The following is a 26,309-nucleotide window of genomic DNA, read 5'->3' as shown; positions in this document are numbered from 1 at the left end:
TTCGTTCCTATCCCATGTACGTATTATAAACATTATTGTAATTCTATGTAAACAAATGTGCATTGTTTGAAATAAATATGTTTAAACTAAACGTTATCCTTAATTTTTATGGACGACCTAGTTATGTATTGTATGTGATTATATATATGAGCCTTGTTTTGAGAAAACCGGGCATAATGCATGTGCGTAAAGTGTCGTCCCAGATTAGCCTGTGCAGTCCGCACAGGCTAATCAGGGACGACACTTTCCGCTTTTACTAGATTTTCGGTAAAAAGGGACTTCCTTCAAATGAAAAATACCATTAAAGCGGAAAGTGTTGTCCCTGATTAGCCTGTGCGGACTGCACAGGCTAATCTGGGACGACATTTAACGCACATGCATTATGCCCGGTTTTCTCAAAACGCGACTCATATTTTTATGTTATGTCAATCAAAGCAAAATACGTTCGTTTAAATAATGAGCAATTCTCTAATTACGTTTTTATTGAGCAGGTATAATACAAATCCATAATCCACTACATATTTGATGAAATGCTGGTATGTATTAAATTGAAGTATTTTCTTGCAAACAATCTATTGTGATCGTTAATTCGCCTGAAAAGGAATAGCTAATTTATTTTTATCAACAACTCACTGATGACAACTGTGAGGTGATATGATTGGTTAAGTCTATAAAATTACAATTCCTAACTGGAAAGTATAAAATATATGTTTTAATGTTTGATATGTTCATCTTTTAGGAACACAGTACTCAAACATGCATTTCCACGATCAGCATTATACCATTACCCTAAACTTTCTATTTTGTTTCTTGGTCACAACCATGATGCGTCGACCTTAAGACATGTTCGGTCGTATTTGTTTCGAAAACTTGGTACAACGACCATGCGTTTTTCCCCGATCGCAAGGTCACCGCAAAATACGCATCTAACATAAGCGTAAGCACTCAAGTTGATGCGTCGGTAAAAAGTCAATAACATATGTTCTAAGGTAACCTTGCGCATAATGTGCGTCGATTCTATGTGCAACGCGCGTTAACAACTAGCTCGGCCTGTCGAGAGATACTAGTATAATGTGTCAATGTGGTTGACATGCGACGCCTTTTTACGGGTACCTAACGAATCACTTGCGTTGCGTTAGTCGCACGTTGAGCGCACGTCTGATATAAACAACTCACGGCCACTACAAAGAGATAGCGATAGACTCACGCTTTCATTTCGTCGATTGCATCTTCGTTTGCTTACAATTTTTAGAAGTAAAAGAGGAAGAATATTAGTGCTCATTAATACTTACAAAAGCAATTGAATAAATACCATACACATTGCAGAGATGTTTTACCAGAGGTCAACATCTCCGTCACAATCATGTGTTCGAGTGTGCCTAGCTGTGGACCGAGTACAGGCTTTTGTTTGACCATTTAGACACAATGATGTGTGAACTTCTACGCAAGCCACAATGTTAATAATTTACACGAGCTATCCTGTATTTCTTCAATTATACCACCAATAGTATTTTCTTCGGCCTTCCATAACCCATGAAACCATGTATGCAATAATACGCACATAAAGGCTTGTAGTGCGCATGATAAGTCGATTGGTATGCGGACGGAAGCCGGTTCTTTCGGCCACAGAGTTTTGATAATAGATCATTTACGTTAGGAATGCATGAACAAACAACGGTTGAATGTGAAGAAAGTCTGATAAGAATTGGTTAGATGCACATGTAATTACAAATTATATTACCATGTGCTTATTTTTATGAGTTTCATATTCATCCATTATCAAACAGTTTTTAACTTTGGAGAACGAAGGGCATTTGTTTATGGTAAAATAATAACTTTAGTCTCAGTTAATTATAGGCCCTAAGGGACATGATCTCTGACATCCTTCAGAAGATCTGCATTAGCTACACTAACGTGCATATACTTATCACAGTGCTTTTTGCATGTACAGCTTTTTTATATGTTGTTTGGATGCATAACAAGTTTGATATATTATACAATATAGCATATTACATATAATTTATCATTGATGCCGATAAAAGGACTTTGATGTCCAGGGTCTGCATCATAACACTCATGTACCTACGGCACAGTTCAACTGAAACGATGACTCTGAGTCTCAGAAGTATACCATCCGATGCAGCTATTATTGCCGACCTTGAATCCGTATTCAGTAAACCCGACTCTGCATATTTTTTAGTTTGGCGATGTAAATTAACTACCTTTTGTTTTTGTTACTTTATTAAAAGGAGTGTTAGGCACGAATGCATGTGGGGTGTCAAGTCCCACTTCCCATTCGCCTGACATGTGCAAGAAATCTGTCAGATTCCTTAACACCCATATAAGAGGGGATCACCAACATCGGGCCCTTCATGCTGGAACACAACAAAATTGATGTAGACAAATAAACGTTATTAAAGATGGGTTAGTATTTCTGTTACTAATGTGAAGGACTGGTTCCAAAATGTGCTTAAAAGAATGCAAGTTTTAAAAAGAAAGGTTTTAAATCCCAAATGTTTCGGCTAAAAATAAAAATAAATAAATAATAGAGTAACTGTTTCTCATGTGAAGGACTGGTTCCAAAATGTGCTTAAAAGAAAGCCAGTTCCAAAAAGAGAAGGTTTAAATACAATATGTTTCGGCTAAAAATTAAATATAACAGAAAAAATCACGTCGGGAAAATAAAATAATCGCTATTTTCGTTAAATTTAATAAATTTTATATTATATATATACTGTTGACTTCACTCAGCTCTAACCAGACCATTTTGTTTACATATATTTCATGAAGATGATACAATTCAAAACTAGAGTGGCAAGAACGAGCAAGCGTCGTAATAATAATCATAAAGACGAACTTGGAACCCAGAAGGGTAGCTTCAAAATCTCCAGGCATCTACAAACCAGTTCTCTGCGTTTTCACTTCGACTCTAGCACGATTGTATTACACCCCCCCTAACGTTCTTCGCGTTGCTACTGCGTTCATGGCGTTCTCGATTCGATCTTACGGCGTTTTAGCGAGGCCACCTCAGGAACGCCGAACCTCTGCGCTTACTTTAAATCAAAGCAAATGCCTTAAGGTCTACACCTTTGGAATTTGTATTGTCTGGACGCCGTCGTTATTCGTTCCACGATGACCCCACTGCGTCCTTGGTGATCCCACTCCTTCCTCGGCTGCCGTAGGAACGCAGTAAAAACGCCAGTCCGGTATGAAATGCACTCACCTTCTGAACGAGTTGGTATGAAAGCTTGTTTAATTACATGTACAGTCTCGCGACAGTTCATACTTGTATGCGACACAGGGCGATAAGTTCCATTTCTTAAAAAACCTAAGTCTTTGACGTATTTGCGAAGGAAACACATTAATCCCCACTACGATTAATTAAAGTAAGTTAGTAACTGACGACTTTTTTTAGTATTCCGTATTTATTTACCGGTAGCTTACATACATAATAGAAGTATACGGACATCCGATTCAAGTTCCTATACACAAGAGTTAAGAACGATGACGGCGAGATGCAAATATGTTTACAGCAAAATAAGACGGCGAAGACCGGTACACAGTATTCCGACAAACCAAAGACCTATAATACACAAAGACCTATAATACATCTATTTTAGGTCTTTGGACAAACGAACGAAATTCCACATTTCCATCGGTAATTGGTTGAGCAAGGATACCGAAACGAATCATTCAGAAAACTTATGACTGGTAGGTAGCTGACGTTGATGATTGTGGTGCCGCATTTTAGTGAACCGTAAAATAAATAAAAAAGATGGCGTCAGCTAACCGCAGATAACGTTGCAGAGTGGTAATTTATTCCTTTCTCATGCTATCGTATGTACGAATACGAGAGTTGTTGCCAAAACAGAATTAAGTATAAAGATTAATATACATAAATTGTAAACGATTTCATGTCGTCATATTTTAAAGATAACCGTTTATAATGTGACCTAATTTTAGGATATGGACACTAAACTGTCGATTGTGTGTGCTTATTTTTTTCGGCAAGTTTACGAAAATACAGACAATCGTCTTGTTAATCATTGATGAAAAATGTATCAAAATAGTGTAACTGACTTTTATGATATAACATTTTAAATGACAATGATATCTGATCGTGGTTGTGACAGTATCATCCTCATTGGCCTTAAAGGGATCTTTTCACGCTTTGGTAAATTGACAAAAGTGAAAAAAGTTGTTTCAGATTCGCAAATTTTCGTTTTAGTGATGATATTTGTGAGGAAACAGAAATACTGAACATTTACCATGGTCTAATAGAGCCATTATATGCATCTTTTGACGATTTTAAAACCTAAAAATTATAAAGCGTTGCAACGCGAAACGATTGAATAATTTGGAGAGTTCTGTTTTTGTCGTTAAATTTTGTGAAACTACGAAGATTGCTTATATAAGGTATAAAATACGTTCAGCATGTGTACTCGGCGGAATAGCTCAGTAGGCTAAAGCGTTTTTACTTCAGGACTCTGGCAGGACTCCAGGGGTCACTGGTTCGAAACCTGGTCCGGGCATTGTTCTTTTCCTTGATTTTTTACTGGAGCTTTTACGATCCAATGTTTACATTTATCGATATAAAGCATTTAATGAATAAGTTAAAAAATGCCACAATCTGTGAAAAGGCCCCTTTAAAGGAGCCGTCCAACAGATTTTGGCATGTATTGAAGCTTGTCATTAAATGCTTTATATTGATAAATTTAAACATTTGAACTAAGACTTATCAATATACATATTGATAAGTCTTTGATTTGAACTAAAAATCTCCAGTAAAAAAACAAGAATACAATTAAAAAAAAAAAGGATAACAAGTAACCCTCAACAGGGCTCGAACCACTGACCCCTGGAGTCCTGGAGAAAAAAGTCTCTCGCCTAGACCACTCGACCATCTATGCTCATGCTTACTGTAGAGCGGATGTATTTCTTACCTATATAAGCATTTCCGTAGTTTCCCAAAATATATGGACAACAACAGAACCTTCTTAATTATTCAATCGTTTCGCATCGCACAAAGCTTTATAATTTTCAGGTTTTCAAATAGTCAAATTAGATGCATATAATAGATATTTAAGAGCATGGTATTGGTAAATGGTCAGTATTACTATTTCTTCAAAAATGTAACTAAAACGTTAAACAAAAATTTGCGAATCTGAAATAACTTTTTTTTATTTTGTCAATTTACCAAAACGTGAAATCTGTTAAATTTTAAAAATTAAATGGTTCCAGTTGTTGACAAACATGGCCGCCAGGGGGAGGGGCAATTTTTATTTTTTTCATGATATGACTTTAGAAAAACAAACTTGTGAACACTAAAAATCACATTTATTTTCCAATCATCATGAAACATGAATCGTCAGAAAATTTGTTTAAATAATATCTTGGATGAGTTCGAAAATGGTTCTGGTTGCTTGAAAAACATAGCCCCCAGGGGGCAGGGCATTTTTGCATATATGGCTTTAGAAAAAACATGTTAACACTCTAAAAGTCACATTTATTTTCCAATCATCATGAAACTGTGTCAGAACATTCGTTTTAATGATGATCTTGATGAGTCTGAAAATTGTTCTGGTCTGTTTAAAAGTTGGCCACCAGGGTGTGGGGAAATTATCCTTATATGGTTTTAGTAAACCTTTTTTGTACTCTAAAAGTTACATTATAAGTTTACTCTTCATGAAACTTGTCAAAACATTTGTACTAATTATATCTTGGGCTGCAGAGAACAGGTCAGTTCCTTTGTATCTTAGGTGAGTGACTTTGGGATTTTCAGGCTCTCTTGTTTAAATACCAATTTTATCAACTGATTTATTAAATCGAGCATGCACGTATGTCCTTAATTGCAGTTTTCTTGATAAAATTGTAATATAATAATGTATTTAATCACAATTATTGTGTACATACATGTAATACCATGACACATTTTTTTTAAGCATTTACGGACGCTTCTCAAATATAAATTGTTCGTGTTTGATGTATTTAAATTTAAGGGGTCAAATTGAGAATTTTTAAAAATATTGTTATATCAATACAAAAAATGTTCAGTATTGTTTATGAAATTATTTGCTTTGATCGACCCCAAACAATCTCCAAATTAACATGGTATTTTAATGGGATTGTATATGTCTAGACAGTGGCAGATGAAGGCACTGCACCAGTAAAAAATAAAGACCCATCTAGCTGATTATAAACATACTGCCTGGTGACAGGGTTCAATGTTCCAATTAAAGAAATGGTGAGGTACTTAAGTTTGTTTGTCTCCCCTCACGAAATCTTGTAGGGCCTAATATCTGGCTTATATAGAATGCATTTTATGATCTAGAGGCTTATATTTTTATGCCCCCCTTCGAAGAAGAGGGGTATATTGTTTTGCACATGTCGGTCGGTCGGTACGTCCACCAGCTGGTTTCCGTATGATAACTCAAGAACGCTTACACCTAGGATCATGAAACTTCACTGTTACATTGATCATGACTGGCAGATGACCCCTATCGATTTTCAGGTCACTAGGTCAAGGTAACAGTGACTTGAAATAGTAAAATGGTTTCCGGATGATAGCTCAACAATACTTACGCCTAGGATCATGAAACTTCATAGGTACAATGATCATGACTGACGGATGATCCCTTTTAATTTTCAGGTCACTAGGTCAAAGGTCAAGGTCACAGTGACTCGAAACAGTTAAATGGTTTCCGGATGATTACTTACGAATGCTTACGCCTAGGATCATGAAACTTCATAGGTACATTGATTATGACTTGCAGATGACCCCTATTGATTTTCAGGTCACTAGGTCAAAGGTCAAGGTGACAGTAACAAAAAACGTATTCACATAATTTGCTGCCACTACAACTGACAGCCCATATGGGGGCATGCATGTTTTACAAACAGCCCTTGTTAATTTCAGTGGGTACCATTAACTAACCCAACGATGGTGAACTTGGAGGTTCAGGGCCATTGCATGGCTCTTCTTCACCACCTTTACACTCTGCTAGAAACTGGAACTATGTGCGATGTAACATTACAGGCAAGTGATCGGAATATCCGAGTGCATAAGCTTGTGTTGGTAGCCTCAAGTCCCTTTTTTGCGGACCTTATTGTTCGATCAACTAAATCCAGTTTGCAGCTGAGATCCTACTCTGGAAATGTATTGAAAATAGTTGTAAACTTCATGTATTTGGGTACACTTCAAGTCAGTCCAGAAGACATTGATGATGTTATTAGTTTGTGTAAAGATTTTCAGCTTATGGATGCTTTAAAACTGTGTAATAATTACAAAGAAAAAGTAAAAGGAAATTCTCAAGTCGCTAATGAATTGAAGGCTGTTGATGAAAGCAACCATGGTTACCACATATCTTTACAAAGCAGTTCAGAACAAAATGAGGAATTTATTGAAAGATTTGTTGAAAATGATGAACCAGTTAGGATAAAAAAACAGGCTGCTGTGAAAGGCAAGTCTTTAAAAGCAATCGCCAAAAGTAAGAAGACAAGAAAACGGGCTTTTAAGGGTCCAAAGCAAAAACACAAAAGAGACATAGTTGAATATCCAAAAAATGCAAACATTGTTTATGAATCACAAGTTTCCACCATAAAAATGGAAGTTGATGAAACTAACTATAAAGCAGATGATAATGCAAACACAAAGAAAATTGAAGAAAGCTCCAATTCGACTGATAAAGAGCATGTAAACTTTTCAGTTACTGAAAATACTTATGACACTGATACTGATGATTTTGAAATAAGCAGTGACTTTGAAAAGGCACCTGAGACAAAGAAAGAAAGTATTAAAACAAAAGAGACTAATAAAACACTTCAAACAGGAGAGAAACCAAAGAGAGTTTATAAGAAACGGGAGAGGGAACAAGTTCCTTGCAGTGTTTGTTCGAAGGTTTTGTCCAGCCGTAAGCGGAAGGTATTCCACGAGTTTAGCAAACATGGTATCCAGTATGATGCAGAGAAATACAACATGACTCCTTGTGAAATGGAGGCTAGTCAAGTATTATACTAAGTCCTTTAATTTAATCTTAGGTCCTTCCAGGGAGGTTTTTGTTTGACATAAATTTATATCCTTAGATAGATGAGATTTTTTTTTTAATGGGTCTGAAATTCAAGCCCCAAAATGACATTACCAAACAACAGATTTGGCAATTTTATTATTCTAGGGGTGCACTTATGTGGCATCAAACAGGCACAACTTGAAGGCACACATGAAAAGTCGTCACTCCGAGGCCCGTCCGCATGTGTGTGAGTTTTGTGGGAAGGCGTTTAAACTTGCTAACATCCTGCGTACTCATCTGAATATTCACAGTTCTGAGAAGACCTGGCAATGCCTTCTTTGTGATGAGGGATTCAATCAGCAAAGTGGTCTGGATGTAAGGCTGTTTATGTTATGTACAATGTAAAGTAAACTCCCCTTTTGGGCTGTATGAAGTCGTTTGCCATTTGCCATCAGCTCTGAAAAACGGCACATTCCCAATTAGGAAAAAAACTACAAATTTCCCAATAGCTGTCATAAAATTCCCAATTTAAGATTTCTAAAAAAATAAAATAAAAAAATTGGGGGATATAAATAAAATGCAACATTTAGTTTGTTTCCCTATGAGGCAATATGGCTTGAACCTATGTGAATATAATATAATATTGACAACTTGACAACATTAATTATCAATTTTAAAGTATTTGGGAGCAAAATAGTCAAATACACTAATTTCTCAATATGAAGACTTCATGAGGCGAATTTTCCCAATTTCAGTTTTTTTTGCGCACAATTTTCCCAATTGGGCTGGTACCGGCACTTTTCCCAATGGCAATAGGACAAAAAAAATCGCTATATATTATGTTTATAGATAATTTACATTTTTTTTTTATAAAACCCAAAATACAATTGCAAAGAGACTTAAACTATTGTGTTATAAAATTGTCTTAAGAAAGCAATGAGCCAAGAAGTAAATTTATTTTCACTTACTGTCAGTGGCACAGATTTAAAAGTTTAGATAATAAAAGGCTGACAATGCCTGCTTGGGAAAGCATAAACAAATGTATGTGTTACTTCTTTTGGATTCAAAATAAGTACCGTAGAAATTTGCTTAGGTGGGATTGCTGGAGAATCTGAACCCTTTACAACTTAGATACGTATTTTACCCTTTACCACTTAGATACATATTTAACCCTTTACCACTTATATACGTATTTAGCGCTTTACCACTTTAAGACTTAGATACGTATTTAACCCTTTACCACTTAGATAGATACGTATTTAACCATTACCACTTAGATATGTGTACGCATTTGTAGTCCCTAAGACAGTTAAATTTTATTAAACACCTTTCTTACTATATTCAAGTTTTAAAGGCTTCATTTCCAACCCTCAGATACTGATGAGCAGCAAACAGAATAAAACCTGAACAGACTGTGATATCCTCATGGGCTGTTCTGGTTTTATGCTGGTTGCAAAAGCAATTTTCACTTTGCTTCTTATGTGGGAAAGGGTTAATAGTAACAATAAAATAAAATACTGCTGTCAAATTTTCTATTTTCACTTTGTGTAGTTTGTAGTCAGGGCCAAAAAACCCTTCTTCGCAAGGAGCCTCTTTTTTTTTCATCCTTAACCAAAAAGGCCCTTTCCCCTACAGATATTCTCTAAAATCATGCATTTTTCTCTAAATTTCCAATCTACCTCAGTAGTTTTCATTCCCCAAAGCCAGAAAATTGTGTCTTTTTCCCAGAAAAAAAGGTTGTGACCCTTTCCCAAAAGTTGGTGTTTTGGCCTTGGTAGTGGCCTTTTCCAAAATATCAAAATGTTGTCTGCTGTATTTTTAACCAGATTTTCCGAAAGAAAAAACTAGTTATTAGATTGGCGAATAACAGCTGGTGGGCTGGCGGGCGGGCTTGCGGAAGAAGCATGTCCGGGCCACAACTATGTCGTTCATTGTGAGATTTTTCATTTGGCACATGTGTTCATCATCATTGGACGGTGTGTCGCGCGAAAGAATTACGTTGATATCTCCAAGGTCAAGGTCACAATTTGAGTTCAAAGGTCAAAATGGCCATTAATGAATTTGTTTGAGCCATAACTATGTCGTTCATGGTGAGCTTTTGAAATCATTTGGCACATTTGTTCACCATCATAGGACGGTGTGTCGCGCGAAAGAATTACATTGATATCTCCAGGGTCAAGGTCACACTTGGAGTTGAAAACCTGGTTTTGTGACAATTTTTTTCCCTTGTAATAGTTATTACCAGTATGTATTAAGTAGAGAAGTGAAGAAGCAAGCTTTGATAGAACTCATTCAGCTGGCCAGCAAACTAGTTGGTAAAAGTTTAAACTATCAAGATAATAATAGGAATGATGACCAGCTTGGCCAGATAACTTTTGTTGGAATAGACCTGTAATATGTACTCAGAGCTCCAGATAAAAATTTGGTCAAATTCTTATTTACTCCCTATTTTAAAAATTAATTCTTATTTTACCCCCTATTTATAAAATTAATTCTTAACAATATATTACCAAATAATTTTGAGTGCTTTAGATTCGCAGTCATTTACGCAAGAGCATATAAGTTCATCAATTATTGACGAACCCATACTTTGGGTATTTGAATCTAATTGAAAAAATGCATGCAGCGAGGACTTTTGACACTGAAATGGCTTTTTTTTTGCCTTCCACGCTTCAATACACCGCTTCAGTCGGCCATTTAGATGTTTTCTGTAAAACGGTCACTAACACTTCGGCTTTATATAGGTCATAATGGCCTTTTGGTAGCCGTTAAAGTCATATCAAATACTATATTTAACATTTAATTTAAATGGCATTTTGAATATGTATACAGTATATTACTTGTGTATAAAAATTACGATAAGTGTAATTAAAAAGGTACAATAAGCAGTGATGACTCGTTAGCAAATCTAGGAGAACTGAAGACCGTTTGGCATTTCGTACGTTATTAGTTGTGGCTCTTCCTCACAGCAAACGCTTGAGTGACGTTGATTTAAAATTGTAGTTTTAATTGAGCGCCTAGACGAGCCAGAACCGAGATGAAATGTTTACCATACATAATTTGCTACTGGAAGTTTTACGCACATTCGAAAATTTCGATTTCGTGTTTTATTTTTTCAATGCGTAACTTTACGCAAAGATTTTAAATCTAAATCATTATTTAAGAAATTTAATTCGTTTTTACGCCTTTACGCATGTTATCTGGAGCACTGTATGTACTAATACAAATATTTCTCTGCCCACTCTTCTTAACTCTGAATTACATAGGCCAGTTTTCAGTTACACTCAAAAGTATGAGCACATAAAATTCAGGTAAACCAGCCTTCTTGCACATAGGATTCAGGTAAACTAGTCAAATAGCATGTACATGTAGGATTAAGGTAAACCAGCCTACTAACTTGCATGTAGGATTAAGGTAAACCAGCCAACTTGTATGTAGGATTAAGGTAAACCAGCCAACTTGTATGTAGGATTAAGGTTAAACAGTCTGCTTAGGAAAAGTGTGAGTAAGGTAACTAAAAACAGTATTTAAAAAAATTGGGAAAAAAACAAGACATGTATTTTAAGGCTGAGGTAGTCTACTCTCCAGTATTGACAAAATGTGCTATTTCATCAAGTTTGCTTTATTTATTATACCCCCACAAACGAAGTTAAAGGGGTATATAGGAGTGAACTTGTCTTTCGGTTGGTTGGTCGGTCTGTCGGTCTGTCTGTCCGTCACTATTAAGTTTCCGCTCTCTAAATCAAGTAGTTTTCATCTGATCTTCACCAAACTTGGTCAGAAGTTGTATCTAGATGATCTTAAGGCCAAGTTCGAACATGGGCCTTGCCGGGTCAAAAATTAGGTCACGGGGTCACTTAGTGCGTTTTTAACATTCAGCGTAGTTTTCATCCGATCTTCACCAAACTTGGTCAGAAGTTGTATCTAGATGATCTTAAGGCCAAGTTCAGACATGGGCCTTGCTGGGTCAAAAACTAGGTCACGGGGTCACTAAGTGCGTTTTTTAACATTCAGCATGGTGTCCTCTCTCTTATTCAAGTAGTTTTCATCCGATCTTCACCAAAATTGGTCAGAAGTTTTATCTAGATGATCTGAAGGCCAAGTTATAACATAGGCCATGCCAGATCAAAAACTAGGTCACAGGGTCACTTAGTATGTTTTACACATTGAGCATGGTGTCCGCTCTCTATTTCAAGTAAATTAGATCTGATCTTCACAACACTTGGTCAGATGATGTGTAGGTCAAGTTCGAACATGGGTCATGCCGGGTCAAAAAATAGGTCACGGGGTCCCTTAGTGTGTTTTAAACCTCACAATGTTGTCTGCTCTTTAATTCAAGTAGTTTCTATCCAATCATCACCAAAATTGGTCAGAAGTTGTATCTTGATAATGTCTAGGGCAAGTTTGAATATGGGTCATGCTGGGTCAAAATCAAGGTCATGGGGTCACTTAGTGCGTTTTAAACATCACGATGTTGTCCGCTCTCTAATTCAAGTAGTTTTCATTCAATCTTCACCAAACTTGGTCAGAAGTTGTATCTAGATGATGTCTAGGTCAAGTTTGAATATGGGTCATGCCGGGCCATTGCCGGCTCAAAAACTAGGTCACGGGGTGACTTAGTGCGTTTTAAACCTCACCATGTTGTCTGCTCTCTAATTCAAGTAGTTTTCATCCTATCCTCACCAAACTTGGTCACAAGTTTTATCTAAATGATCTCTAGGACAAGTTTGAACATGGGCCATTTCGGGCCTAAAACTAGGTCAAGCGATTACTTAGTGCGTTTTTATGCCCCCATTTCGAAGAAAAGGGGGTATATAGTTTTCGCAATGTCCGTCGGTGGGTCGGTCACACTTCATGTCTGCTCTCTAATTCAAATAGTTTTCATCCGATCTTTACCAAACTTGGTCAGAAGTTGTATCCAGACAATATCTAGGTCAAGTTCGAATATGGGTCATGCCGGGTCAAAAACTAGGTCACGGGGTCACTTAGTGCATTTCAAGGATTTAGCATGGTGTCCGCTCTCTAATTGAAGTAGTTTTCATCTGATCTTTACTAAACTTGGTCAGAAGTTGTATCGAGACAATATCTAGGTCAAGTTCGAATATGGGTCATGCCGGGTCAAAAACTAGGTCACTGGGTCACTTAGTGCATTTCAAGGATTTGGCATGGTGTCCGCTCTCTAATTGAAGTAGTTTTCATCTGATCTTTACTAAACTTGGTCAGAAGTTGTATCAAGACAATATCTAGGTCAAGTTCGAATATGGGTCATGCCGGGTCAAAAACTAGGTCACTGGGTCACTTAGTGCATTTCAAGGATTTGGCATGGTGTCCGCTCTCTAATTGAAGTAGTTTTCATCTGATCTTTACTAAACTTGGTAAGAAGTTGTATTAAGACAATATCTAGATCAAGTTCGAATATGGGTCATGCGGAGTCAAAAACTAGGTCATGGGGTCACTTAGTGCATTTCAAGGATTAAGCATGTTGTCTGCTCTCTAGTTTATGTGGCTTTCTGATTTATTTTGATATTCTAAGACATTTTTATGCCCCTGAAGGAGGGCATATAGTGATCGGACTGTCCATTTGTCTGTCCGTCCGTCTGTCCGTCACACTTTGCGTTTAGATTTCGAAAAATGCTCATAACTTCTATGTTGCTTCAGATAGCAATTTCATATTTTGAATGCATGTGTATATGGACAGGGCCTTTCCATACACACACAAATTTTGACCCATGTGACCTTGACCTTGAACTTAGGGTCCGCGTTTAGGTTCGAAATCTGCGTTTAGGATTTGAAAAAGCTAATAACTTCTACCAAGCGTTTACACAGTTATACTTTTATGTAGTGACAAAGTTACAGTTGGGGGCATCCGTGTCCTGTGGACACATTTCTTATTTAACATTCAGCATGGTGTCCGCTCTCTTATTCAAATAGTTTACATCCGATCTTCACCAAACTTGGTCAGAAGTTTTATGGAGATGATCTTAAGGCCAAGTAAGAACATGGGCCTTTCCGGGTCAAAAACTAGGTCAAGGGGTCACTTGTGCGTTTAAAAATTGAGCATGGTGTCCGCTGTTTTTTGTGAAGACAACATGCAAAATAGTATGTGTCAATGCAGCATGTGGGGGTATTATTCACATCTGTGACAAAGCTCTAGTTTTATTTTTGCACAAATCTGTTCAAATATGATACATGAAGTTTTAAGGTTTTTAAACAGTGTCTTGTGCAATTTCAATGCGGATCTAGTTCTCTATTTTTTATTTGTGGAAGTGGATAACTAAATTTGTTCTTCTGCTTGCAGCATGACTGTGTTGAGCATGTGATTAATCTTAATATTGCCTCAGTGCCCCAGATAAGCTGCGTATGTGCGTCTTTCACCCTATTAAAATGTTTAAAAACGCAAAGAAATACAATATCATGCGTATTGAAAACGCACCCGATTTGCCTTTTACGCACATTCGTCTTATTTGATGCGTACGATACAATAGCTTTGATCGAAAAAACTTTGCTCATTTTCGGTATTTTTCGGCGTAAGCTGTATTAAGCCAGCTTTTCACCTTAGCCTGACCTTTGTTAGCGTCCAATAGAATTCAAATAAAACTTCCTGCGGCCAAGTACAGATGAATACACTTCATTGACTGCATTGGCTGATTTGAGAATACGACCAGAACATTGGAAGCATGTCCGCGTCTTTGTAACACTGTTTACTGCGTGTTCAGCATGAAACAATTTTACATCTAATGAAAAGGCTTAATAGATAGAACAGTTTTACACTCAATCTCGACATCAATACAGTTTGTGCGTCCACCTTTTATTTTCAGAAGATTTTCAGCGCGAGAACGTTTGCACTTAAAGGCTATTTTCTCATATTTATTACTAACTTCCATATTCCTGTCAACATGTTAACATGTTGTAGTATAGAGAGCAGTGGAAGCGAAGACTCACTTTAATGTATTGCATTTCAACTCGCGAGGAATATCGGGTCAATTTGCGGCCACTGTCTGTGAATGTCAGAGTTTACATACAGGTCATCGCTGCGTCTCTATCCTATGTGCTGATCGGAGTTCGCGGCCAGGAAAATAATCGTTATAATAAAGACGCTATAGCGTGAACTAGGTGAATTGGAATTTTCTTTAGACCAGACAGATGTTAAATGAAGATATCCAGCGATATCATATGGTTTGTCAATAATAGATTCTTAATGTGTTTTACAACAATACCATGATAAATATTATTTTTAATTAATCTAACAAGAATTATGCTATCATATTGACTAATGAATTAAGCATGAGCGCAATGATTCTCGATACTGTTAAAAATCGAATCAAATAGCAACGCCAGACAAACCACTCAAACAGGTTTGTTCGAAGAACGCGCGTATAAATATTTAAAATATATACGGATACTTCGCGTGTGGCCGGTTGACTCATATGTTTTAATTTCTTCTTTTGGTTTTCTGTTTTGTATCTATACGTTTATGACCAGCAATATGTAATAATGTAAAATAAGCCGCGAAAACTCCGCGTATCATCCCGTACTGCGTTTGCTGCAGCTAAGAACTGCACATAAAAAGACATTCGCTATCTTTGATCTCATTCATTGAAGTCTTTACCTTTCATTAACTGCAACCACAATCAACGCCGTATATCTTTTTTAAAGATATTTCTTGTTTGTGATTATTTTCGTTACGCGGCGACGCTTTTATAAACGCAATAAAACAGTCAAAGCTATTCAAACGCTCTGCGGACTAGATTTCATAGTTAAATAAAGCGGCTGACAAAATTATTTACGACGACATACATGCGTTTTCAATCTGACTTAATCCGTCGTTCATTGTGCAAATATTTGTAAAGTGTCTGTACTTTCAGTTTCTAATACGATGCGTAATAAAAATGTCTAAGAGAAAGACGTCCGCAATTGTTGCGCCAAAATGTGTCGATCGCTAACTTTATCGAACCAAGAAAGCAAGAGTCAACAAGTGCCGAATCATTCGTGTTATCGATTTTTTTTAAGTTTAAAGTTTATATTATTGACAGTTTCAAGGATTAAAGATGTTATGAAACATCAGTTTATTAAAGTTAATTATATTAGTTTACAGTTTTATTGAATCAATACAATTGTGTACAGCTTCAACAGAAGTAAAGCAGCAATGGTTTTACTGTATGCAACTCATTTCACCCTATTCCAAGAATGAAATCACCCTATTTTTCAAAATCAGTGGGTGAAAACCCTATTACCGAAATAATTATCTGGGGCACTGATCATCCCGTACTGCGTTTGCTGCAGCTAAGAACTGCACATAAAAAGACATTCGCTATCTTTAATCTCATTCATTGAAGTCTTTACCTTTCATTAACTGCAACCACAATCAACGCCGTATATCTTTTTTAAAGATATTTCTTGTTTGTGATTATTTTCGTTACGCGGCGACGCTTTTATAAACGCAATAAAACAGTCAAAGCTATTCAAACGCTCTGCGGACTAGATTTCATAGTTAAATAAAGCGGCTGACAAAATTATTTACGACGACATACATGCGTTTTCAATCTGACTTAATCCGTCGTTCATTGTGCAAATATTTGTAAAGTGTCTGTACTTTCAGTTTCTAATACGATGCGTAATAAAAATGTCTAAGAGAAAGACGTCCGCAATTGTTGCGCCAAAATGTGTCGATCGCTAACTTTATCGAACCAAGAAAGCAAGAGTCAACAAGTGCCGAATCATTCGTGTTATCGATTTTTTTTAAGTTTAAAGTTTATATTATTGACAGTTTCAAGGATTAAAGATGTTATGAAACATCAGTTTATTAAAGTTAATTATATTAGTTTACAGTTTTATTGAATCAATACAATTGTGTACAGCTTCAACAGAAGTAAAGCAGCAATGGTTTTACTGTATGCAACTCATTTCACCCTATTCCAAGAATGAAATCACCCTATTTTTCAAAATCAGTGGGTGAAAACCCTATTACCGAAATAATTATCTGGGGCACTGATCATCCCGTACTGCGTTTGCTGCAGCTAAGAACTGCACATAAAAAGACATTCGCTATCTTTAATCTCATTCATTGAAGTCTTTACCTTTCATTAACTGCAACCACAATCAACGCCGTATATCTTTTTTAAAGATATTTCTTGTTTGTGATTATTTTCGTTACGCGGCGACGCTTTTATAAACGCAATAAAACAGTCAAAGCTATTCAAACGCTCTGCGGACTAGATTTCATAGTTAAATAAAGCGGCTGACAAAATTATTTACGACGACATACATGCGTTTTCAATCTGACTTAATCCGTCGTTCATTGTGCAAATATTTGTAAAGTGTCTGTACTTTCAGTTTCTAATACGATGCGTAATAAAAATGTCTAAGAGAAAGACGTCCGCAATTGTTGCGCCAAAATGTGTCGATCGCTAACTTTATCGAACCAAGAAAGCAAGAGTCAACAAGTGCCGAATCATTCGTGTTATCGATTTTTTTTAAGTTTAAAGTTTATATTATTGACAGTTTCAAGGATTAAAGATGTTATGAAACATCAGTTTATTAAAGTTAATTATATTAGTTTACAGTTTTATTGAATCAATACAATTGTGTGCAGCTTCAACAGAAGTAAAGCAGCAATGGTTTTACTGTATGCAACTCATTTCACCCTATTCCAAGAATGAAATCACCCTATTTTTCAAAATCAGTGGGTGAAAACCCTATTACCGAAATAATTATCTGGGGCACTGATTGCCTGCTGTATATTTCTTTTTTTGTTGTTATACATAGCGAAATGTAGATACATTATGACATACAATGTACAACCTGAACATAAGCACATAATAGAAAGAAGTCGCGCTCTGAGAAAACTGGGCTTAATGCATGGAAAACTGGGCTTAATGCATGGAAAACTGGGCTTAATGCATGGAAAACTGGGCTTAATGCATGGAAAACTGGGCTTAATGCATGGAAAACTAGGCTTAATGCATGGAAAATTGGGCTTAATGCATGGAAAACTGGGCTTAATGCATGTGCCAGGGAGGGTTGTCCCAGATAAGCCTTTGCATTCTGCTTGTATTCAATTTGTTGTTTAAAAATTTCAGTGCGGGAACCGAATTTTTAAGGCCTTTGCAAACAGTTTGGATCGAGATGAGACGCCACAGATCGTGGCATCTCATCAGGATCCAAACTGTTTGCTATTCTGATATTATTCTTTGAAAAAATCGAAGAAAATGCTAATTTTAGACATTCAGCAGACAACATTTTAGCAGCTGACAAATTTCCCAGCATGCAAAGGGTTAAAAAGTCTAGTCTTTGTGTCGTCCTTGCTTTGCGTGTGCTAATAACAGTTTTCCCAGAGCACAGCTGAAATTGTTGTCAAACAATAAACATGTTTGTAGATCCACATCAAGCGTCACCATATCGGGGAGAAGTCCTGGTCAGAGCTGTGCCATCTGTGCTCTGAGAAGTTCATGCTCAAGTCTGACCTGTCCTGGCACCTCTTCAAGGCACATGGGCAGCCGCTACCAGAGAACTACAAAGTGTGAGTCAGTCAGGCTAAGAACAAAGGGCAGGGCTCTGGGTTTTGGGAAAAAAGACTCCTTAATCATCAGGCCTTATCCCTGTTGTAAACATTTGATGATGTTTGTTTAGAAAAAGGTTTATGTGTCAGGTTTAAACCTCTTCATTAACCCTTTACCACTTTACCACATGTGACTTCCCCAAGTACATATCAGTATATATCAATGCACATATCGATTTGATACCAGGGCTCGGCCGCTTTCTTTTTTACATCGCCCTTTTTTTTCTTCAATTTTTCCATCTAAAAATTCTCTATTAACAAGTGTCATAAAGTCACCGATGAAACTCCTTATGATTTCAGTTTATCATCACAGCAAGAGATCGACTGCTGTAAAAGCTTCTCCAGTCAACTAGCATACATTGGCAATCATTCCAAACAATAAGGCTTAGATCAAAAGATGAAAGCGAGTGTCATTTCGCAGACAGTTTTGATAGTTCTCTGTTCTGCAAGCGCAATTAGTATACCCCTTTGCAGGCGGAGTAAAGCGGTACATTATCATTGATAGTAACCAATGAGAACGCGCGCATTGTCTATACATATGCAGTAGTTTACCTAAGCGATGAAATGACTTCGTTATGGACATGTATTTATGCACAAAAATGTTAACATACGCAATACATTCCCAACAGTAAATATGAATATTATTTACTCTAGTGTGTTCTACTGTTGACTTGTTTCGTGTTTCAAAACTCTTAAACAATAATTATCCACTTGATGCGCAATTTGTTTTGAATTCATAATCATTGGAAACTAACTCACTCATGCATAGTGCCAATTTCCATCATTTGATATACCCATATGTAAACGACTTTATTTTATATCCCTCTTAGTGTATTATGTAAGTAAATGCATAAAAATCAAAAATAGTTTTCAAAATATAATGATCAATTGAATCAAAACACTTAAAGGGATCTTTTCACGCTTTGGTAAATTGACAAAATTGAAAAAAGTTGTTTCAGATTCGTAAGTTTTCGTTTTAGTTATGATATTTGTGAGGAAACAGTAATACTTAACATTAACCATGCTCTAATATAGCCATTATATGCATCTTTTGACGATTTTAAAACCTAAAAATTATAAAGCGTTGCAACGCGAAACGATTGAATAATTTGGAGAGTTCTGTTTTTGTCGTTAAATTTAGTGAAACTACGAAGATTGCTTATATAAGGTATAAAATACGTCCTTATGTGTACTCGGCGGAATAGCTCAGTAGGCTAAAGCGTTTTTACTTCAGGACTCTGGCAGGGCTCCAGGGGTCACTGGTTCGAAATCTGCTCCGGGCAATGTTCTTTTCCTTTTTTTATTTTTTTTCTTGATTTTTTACTGGAGCTTTTACGATCCAATGTTTACATTTATCAATATAAAGCATTTAATGAATAAGTTAAAAAAATGCCAAAATCTGTGAAAAGGCCCCTTTAAACACAGAAAACTAAATTTTAACATTCTAGCTTATATATGCACATAAGTTCTTATTGAACAATATATTATTTGTTTGTCATTGATGATGGTGTAATGAGGGGTAATAAACAAGTGAAGATTTTATTAAACGCCAAACAGAAACCACTTCTCCTTTTAGTGGGCTCTCTTCTCCCTAATTTGGACTCACTTCTCCCTGATTTCAGCTGAGGGAGAAGTCACTTCTCCCTCAAATTTGAACCTAGGCTGAGCCCTGGATACCATTGATATGATGGGATCATGGCGCGTAAACCCTGTTACAGGCGCTGAGTGAAGGCATTAATTGCCTAACTCATTCCTACTGTATTGCTACATATAATAACATGTGGTGTATTGTGCTATTCATGACTTTATTTCCAAGCTCTTTTATTCATCTCGTCCACATTTTATGTTCTGTGCATGTCTTGATGTGCAGGTACCAGTGTGACCAGTGTTCATTCATGACCAAGAGTTGCAAAGATTTTGAGCGACATGAGAACATTCACAAAGGTGGGTCCAGTTTTTATAATTAAATATCAGTCCATGTTTTGCTCACCATGGTACAAATGATCATGGTGAGCTATTTTGATCAGTCTAAGTCCGGCATATTTTAAGCTTGTTATCAATCTGGAGGCCACATTTTTCTGTCAATCTTGATGAAACTTGGTCGGGCTGTTCACTTTTCCAATATAGGGATAATACACGTTTTCGAGGGCATGATCATCTGCGCACTCGGGCAGGAACGGATTTTTAGAGCGGCCGCAGATGATCATGTCTGAGAAACTGTGTATTTTCTCTATTATTGCATGAACAAATCACACATACCAAAATAAATTAAAATAACATTGAAAACAATGTTTTGTTCATTCGACATCGACAAAATAATTCGATTATTTCAATACAGTTCAAGGTTGTGTTTTACATATGCCTCACTCGGTCATTATCCGAAATGACGAGGCTTAACCTTCGGATAGGCAGTTTACGATTTAAAATGTGTTTAAACAGTGGATTAATGCAAAGTTGAAATGCAGCCGCGCAAATTAAGAAATGAATTATTTTGGAATTTACAGCAGGATCGTTGAAGGTACATAATCACTTAAATTTACAGCATAGTCTTTTGAAAGTGTTGAGTAAATAACCTTAACTTCATTGACGATGCAAATACAATAAAGCTGTTGTCAAGAGAGTGCAGATGGTATAAGTTGAAAAGTGGATTGAAATAGGCATTGCCTTTATCCCTGCATGCATGAGGAAACTGGTGCTTATTCAGTTCCCCATTTATGCTTGCAAAGTCGTCGAAGGCTGGAGACGGGAAGTAATTGCGTGTGGACCAGATTATGGATATGAAAAACACATAACAGGGCTTGAACGGCACATGAATCGCCTTGTTAATGCATGATTTCTTCCGTTCAAGCCCTCATTTTGCCAAGTTTCTGCACCCCACCAGAGGGCATTATAGATAGAGTTTATGCAATAATATCTAGACCAAGCTTGAATCTGGGTTACCTTTGTACAAAAACTAGGTCTGGTCACATCTTATAAACTTTTGTTTAACACTCAAGTAGCCTTATATTTTGCAATCTTCCTAGATCCTGGTCTTAATAATTATCTTGACAATACATAGGCTATATTTCAGTCAGGTCTTTGTGTGCAAAAGCTCTAGGTAAATAGTTGAATCCTGGAAAAACCTTGTTTCCAATCTCAAAGCCACATTATCTGGTATGACTTGTTCTTCATGAAGCTTAGTCAAGATTGTGTTTGCAATTTTCATATCTAGGCCAAGTTTAAATTGGATTTTAGTGAAGTAACAAACTAGGTAACCCTGTCAGTTCTTAGAAAAACATATTTTCACTCTAGCAGCCACATTCATGACTCAATCTTGATGAAACACAGTCAGAATGATTATCTTTACAATATGAGTCATGTTCTGGAAAAACTGGGCTTAATGCATGTGCGTAAAGTGTTGTCCCAGATTAGCCTGTGCAGTCCGCACAGGCTAATCAGAGACGACACTTTCTGCTTTTATGACATTTTTTGTTTAAATGAAGTCTCTTAGCAAAAATCCAATTTAGGCGGAAAGTGTCGTCCCAGATTAGCCTGTGCAGACTGCACAGGTCCGCACAGCTAATCAGAGACGACACTTTCTGCTTTTATGACATTTTTTGTGTAAATGAAGTCTCGCGGTTTTCAAAGTTCAAAATCAATCTCCCCACGGCGCTTGTTTTTCCGATCATGTCGCCGCGACGCTTGAAAATTTCACAAGCGCTCGCAAGCTCTGATCCGAATGTTGTCTGCATTCGGCCGACGACCAGATAAAACGCGCACGCGCTAATCAGCGGTGTGTGCATAATGGGCTTAGATGATAAGATGTGCGAACGATTTACGGGTCGTTTATGGGGGTCAATTATGGTGTTTGTCCCCTAATTATGGGGATAATGATCGATTACTACCGGTACTAGTGGCTTAAGAGCAGTTAAAGTTATGCTCAATTGGTTTGTTTGTTTTATTTTAATTGTTAACGACGATTTTAGCAGTACTTCAAAAATAAACAGTTACTTTTGTTTGTTGCGGTTGTTGGTAATTTAAGTTATAATTACAATTAACTGGAATTAGAAGTCTCATTTGATTGCTCCCGTCCACTTCAAATGTTTTCACACTATTTCACACTGCGAGAGGGGATTCAGCACGATGAAAAGGATAAAGACGGAGAATCGTGCTCGCATGAAGTCTGCTGTCCTCAATGCACTGATGACGGTCAGCATTGAAGGGCCAGACATTGAGGCAGTAGACTTCGGGAAAATGGTGGATGCCTGGCACCAGGAGAAGCCTCGCAGAACAGTGTTTTGTACATATAATATGTGACTGTATTGTTGTTGTTTTTCAATCATGTTTTGCTTGCTAATGTCTACTGTTATTCTGCTTTTTATTTAATATTTAAATACATGACTTGAATGAAATAAATTGAGGGCAAATAAATAAATAAAAAAAAGAGAAAATGTTGTGTTTTAGAAGCTCCCAAGTAGTGTAGATTTTGATTTAGAACAGTTAAAAACAATTTAAAAAATCGACACGCGGAATGGGGCAACATTTACTGTCCGATCTTCATGAAACTTGGTCAGAAGACATCCCGATGATATCTTGGAAGAGGAAAAAAATGATGCCGGTTGGTTGAAAAACATGGCTGCCAGGGGTGGGGCATTTTTCCTTATATGGCTATAGTAAAACCTTGTTAACACTCTAGAGGCCACATTTATTTTCCGATCTTCGTGAAACTTGTTTAGAAGATTTGTCCCAATAATATCTTGTTATCTCAGGTGAGCGACTTTGGGCCTTTCAGGCCCTCTTGTTGATAGAACCTATTCACATATTCGCAAATTGATAAATTGAACAGCTGGAGAGCCTTTGTTTAAGGGTTATCATAAGGGTAGGAATTTAAGCTGCAACCAATTGTAGCCAAACTATGACACTGGTCCTTTTTTAAGTCTTAAGTATATAAAGTTGATTTTTTGATGGAAGCCAATATTTCTTATACTTGTGGATGTTCCATATTGCTTTCCAAAAGTATTGTATTACTTTATGTTATGTTATTATACAACACTGATATAATGTTGTATTTCAAAGCTCCTAATTGGAAATTATTCTGAGTTTATTATAATTAATTGACATGATTGTTTTCAGGGATCAAGAAATATATGTGTGGGCTTTGCCAGAAAGCTTGTAGCACTAACAGCGAGCTTAAACGTCATGTTAGTTTTCATGGAGGTAAGGATGGAATACACTTTATGTGATGTGTGAAAGATATATCCAAATGATTTTGATAAAATAGATTCTGCAATATTATATCTGAATTCTGTTTATCTTTTTACCAATCTATGACTTTTTAACCAGGTTTTCCGAAGGAAAAAACTGGTTATTAGATTGGCGAATGTCGGCTGGCAGGCGGGCGGAACAAGCTTGTCTGGGCCATAACTTTGTCCTTCATTGTGAGACTTTAAAATCATTTGGCACATTTGTTCACCATCATTAGACGGTGTGTTGCTCAAAAGAATTACGTTGATATCTCCAAGGTCAAGGTCACACTTCGAGTTTAAAGGTTAAAAATGGCCTTAAATGAGCTTGTCCAGGCCATAACTATGTCATTCAATGTGTGATTTTTAAATCATTTGTTCACCATCATTAGATAGTGTGTTGCACGCAATAATTACGTCAATATCTCCAAAGTCAAGGTCGCCGCGACTAAAAATATATTTATTTTGAAACAAAGGGGGTTAATTATAAACAATCAGCTCAGTTTGAGTTGTCTCCCTTTATCAGACTTTTTTTTTCAAATTGAAAACCTAGTTTTGTGACAATTTTGTCCCTTGTTTCATCTTGTTAACATGCTTATTGAAAAACAAAATGAATGTTCTCTCGAAGATCATTATTTCAAATTATTAATTTGTATAGCCATCCAACAAACATGTTTACTTTAAATAACAAAAACATTTCACATATTTTATCTTGTATCCTGAATTTTATTCTTAATGAACTAGAGTGAGCAATTACTGATTGCCGACTGTCAATAAGTATCAAACAACTGACATTTGCTTTGAATAATTATGCACTAATACAAATGATCCTTGCCCTCTTACCTTACCCTGTGAAACTGTTGGACATGGTCATCATGTCTTCTTCAAAATATATTTGAGCCACGCTCTGTGAAAAGGGAGTTTAATGCATGTGCATTAAGTGTTGTCTCAAATTAGCCTGTTAGTCTGCACAGGCTTATCAGGGACAACTCTTTTTGCTTAACTGGTTTTTTGTTAAGAAGAGACTTTCTTTATTCAGAAAATATCATGAAAGTGGAAAGTGTTGTCCCGAAAAGCCTGTACGGAATGCATGGGACAATCTGGGACGACACTTTACGCACATGCATTAAACCCCCTTTTCCACAGAGCACGGCCCATATTTAATTGACCTATGGATTGAGGATATTAGTCCCTTTACTTTATTTTGAACAAAATAGGTATAGGTGAAACATTTAAGGCGCATTTCAAAAAAAAAAGCTTAAGAAAAGCTGTATTTTCAAAATTTGTGAAATGATTATTTACAAAAATTAACATTAAAAACCACCCATTCACTTATTCATGTCTGTAAAAAATAACTTCCTAAAAATCCTAATGACATTGCTTTAAATGTCCCCAGGATAACAACCAAATATGTTATGCAGGATAAATTGTATGACCTTTCAAATACTATATAGCATTCATTTTATTTTAGCCTTGGTCTATGAAAAGGGGGTTAAATGCATGTGAGTAAAGTGTCTTTATACTTTTTGCTTGTATGATATTTTTAGTTTCAAGAAAGTTAGCAAAAATCAAGTTTAGTCGTAACGTGTCATCCCTGATTAGCCTGTGTAGACTGCACAGGCTAATCTGTGATGACACTTTACTCACATGCATTAAACCCCTTTTTCACAGAGCACGGCTCAGTTATGTCTAACTAATCCATTTGTCCATGGTTATTACATTGCTATTGCATTGCAAACCATCTGGATGTCAACTGTTTAACAGCTTACACCAGTGTTACAATATGTAGAGCTATGAACATGTCAGGTACATTATATCAGTTATATAATTAACATGACTATTAATGGTTTTTGTGTTCATCATTCAGGGTTGTAGACAATATATAATAGATAAGTACGGTATCATGAGTTTGGACATCTCATTAATGTATTCAGTGGTGAATTACACAAATTTGATTCTGTACCTCTTTAAGCTCAAAATCTTAGAAAACATTGTTACCACTCTAGAAGCCACATTAAAAACACCATGAGATAACACATGGTAAGAATGTTTATGGTGACTATTTTGGTAAGGTTCAAATCATGGTGTAACCACAGGAGTTTGAAATTCTATCCACAAAGCTAATCTAATGGCTAAAAAAATACCCCTATATTCTATAAAGTAGTCTTTATACTATATAGGGGTATATATTTTTAATTTAGCCATTAGATTAGCTTTATGGATAGAATTTCAAACTCCTGTGGTGTAACTTAGCAAACAATGTTAATTGAGTGGTTCACCACAATGTCTAATAAAATGTTTCTGCTTTACAATATTAAAAATGCCACCAGTTTCATTACTCCTGTCATATAGTTAGTCCTGTCCTGTATTGCAGATACTTTTGTTGAGCTTTAAAAGTTAAAGATAAAGTCAACGCAATGTGTTAATTCTTACATTTTGTTGATGAAATTTAAAAATAACTTACCATTCATGGAAAAATTAGAAAGATATAACATTTCTAAATATGTCCATAATCACATCAAT

The 26,309-nt window shown here is 36.3% G+C and overlaps 1 protein-coding gene across 2 annotated transcripts in view; it reads left to right on the top strand.

Moving 5' to 3' along the window:
• Positions 1 to 3,756: 3,756 nt before the first annotated feature.
• LOC127852965 (myoneurin-like) overlaps positions 3,757 to 26,309 on the top strand; it is a 32,981-nt gene continuing 10,428 nt past the window's right edge. The window contains exons 1-6 of one of the 2 annotated variants that reach the window (XM_052387060.1): positions 3,757 to 3,811; positions 6,917 to 7,996; positions 8,172 to 8,381; positions 18,383 to 18,525; positions 20,435 to 20,508; positions 23,677 to 23,760. In XM_052387060.1, the coding sequence (XP_052243020.1) occupies positions 6,941 to 7,996; positions 8,172 to 8,381; positions 18,383 to 18,525; positions 20,435 to 20,508; positions 23,677 to 23,760 (1,567 nt within the window). In that variant the 5' untranslated portion in view covers positions 3,757 to 3,811; positions 6,917 to 6,940. Of the gene's footprint in view, positions 3,812 to 5,314; positions 5,760 to 6,916; positions 7,997 to 8,171; positions 8,382 to 18,382; positions 18,526 to 20,434; positions 20,509 to 23,676; positions 23,761 to 26,309 lie in introns of those variants that run through there. The other variant, XM_052387070.1, reaches the window with a different exon arrangement.

Source organism: Dreissena polymorpha, chromosome 1 (assembly GCF_020536995.1).
Source record: "Dreissena polymorpha isolate Duluth1 chromosome 1, UMN_Dpol_1.0, whole genome shotgun sequence".
NCBI classification, from domain to species: Eukaryota; Metazoa; Mollusca; class Bivalvia; order Myida; family Dreissenidae; genus Dreissena; species Dreissena polymorpha.
The sequence above is the reverse complement of the archived record's forward strand: the minus strand, read 5'-3'. Positions and strand labels throughout refer to the sequence as shown.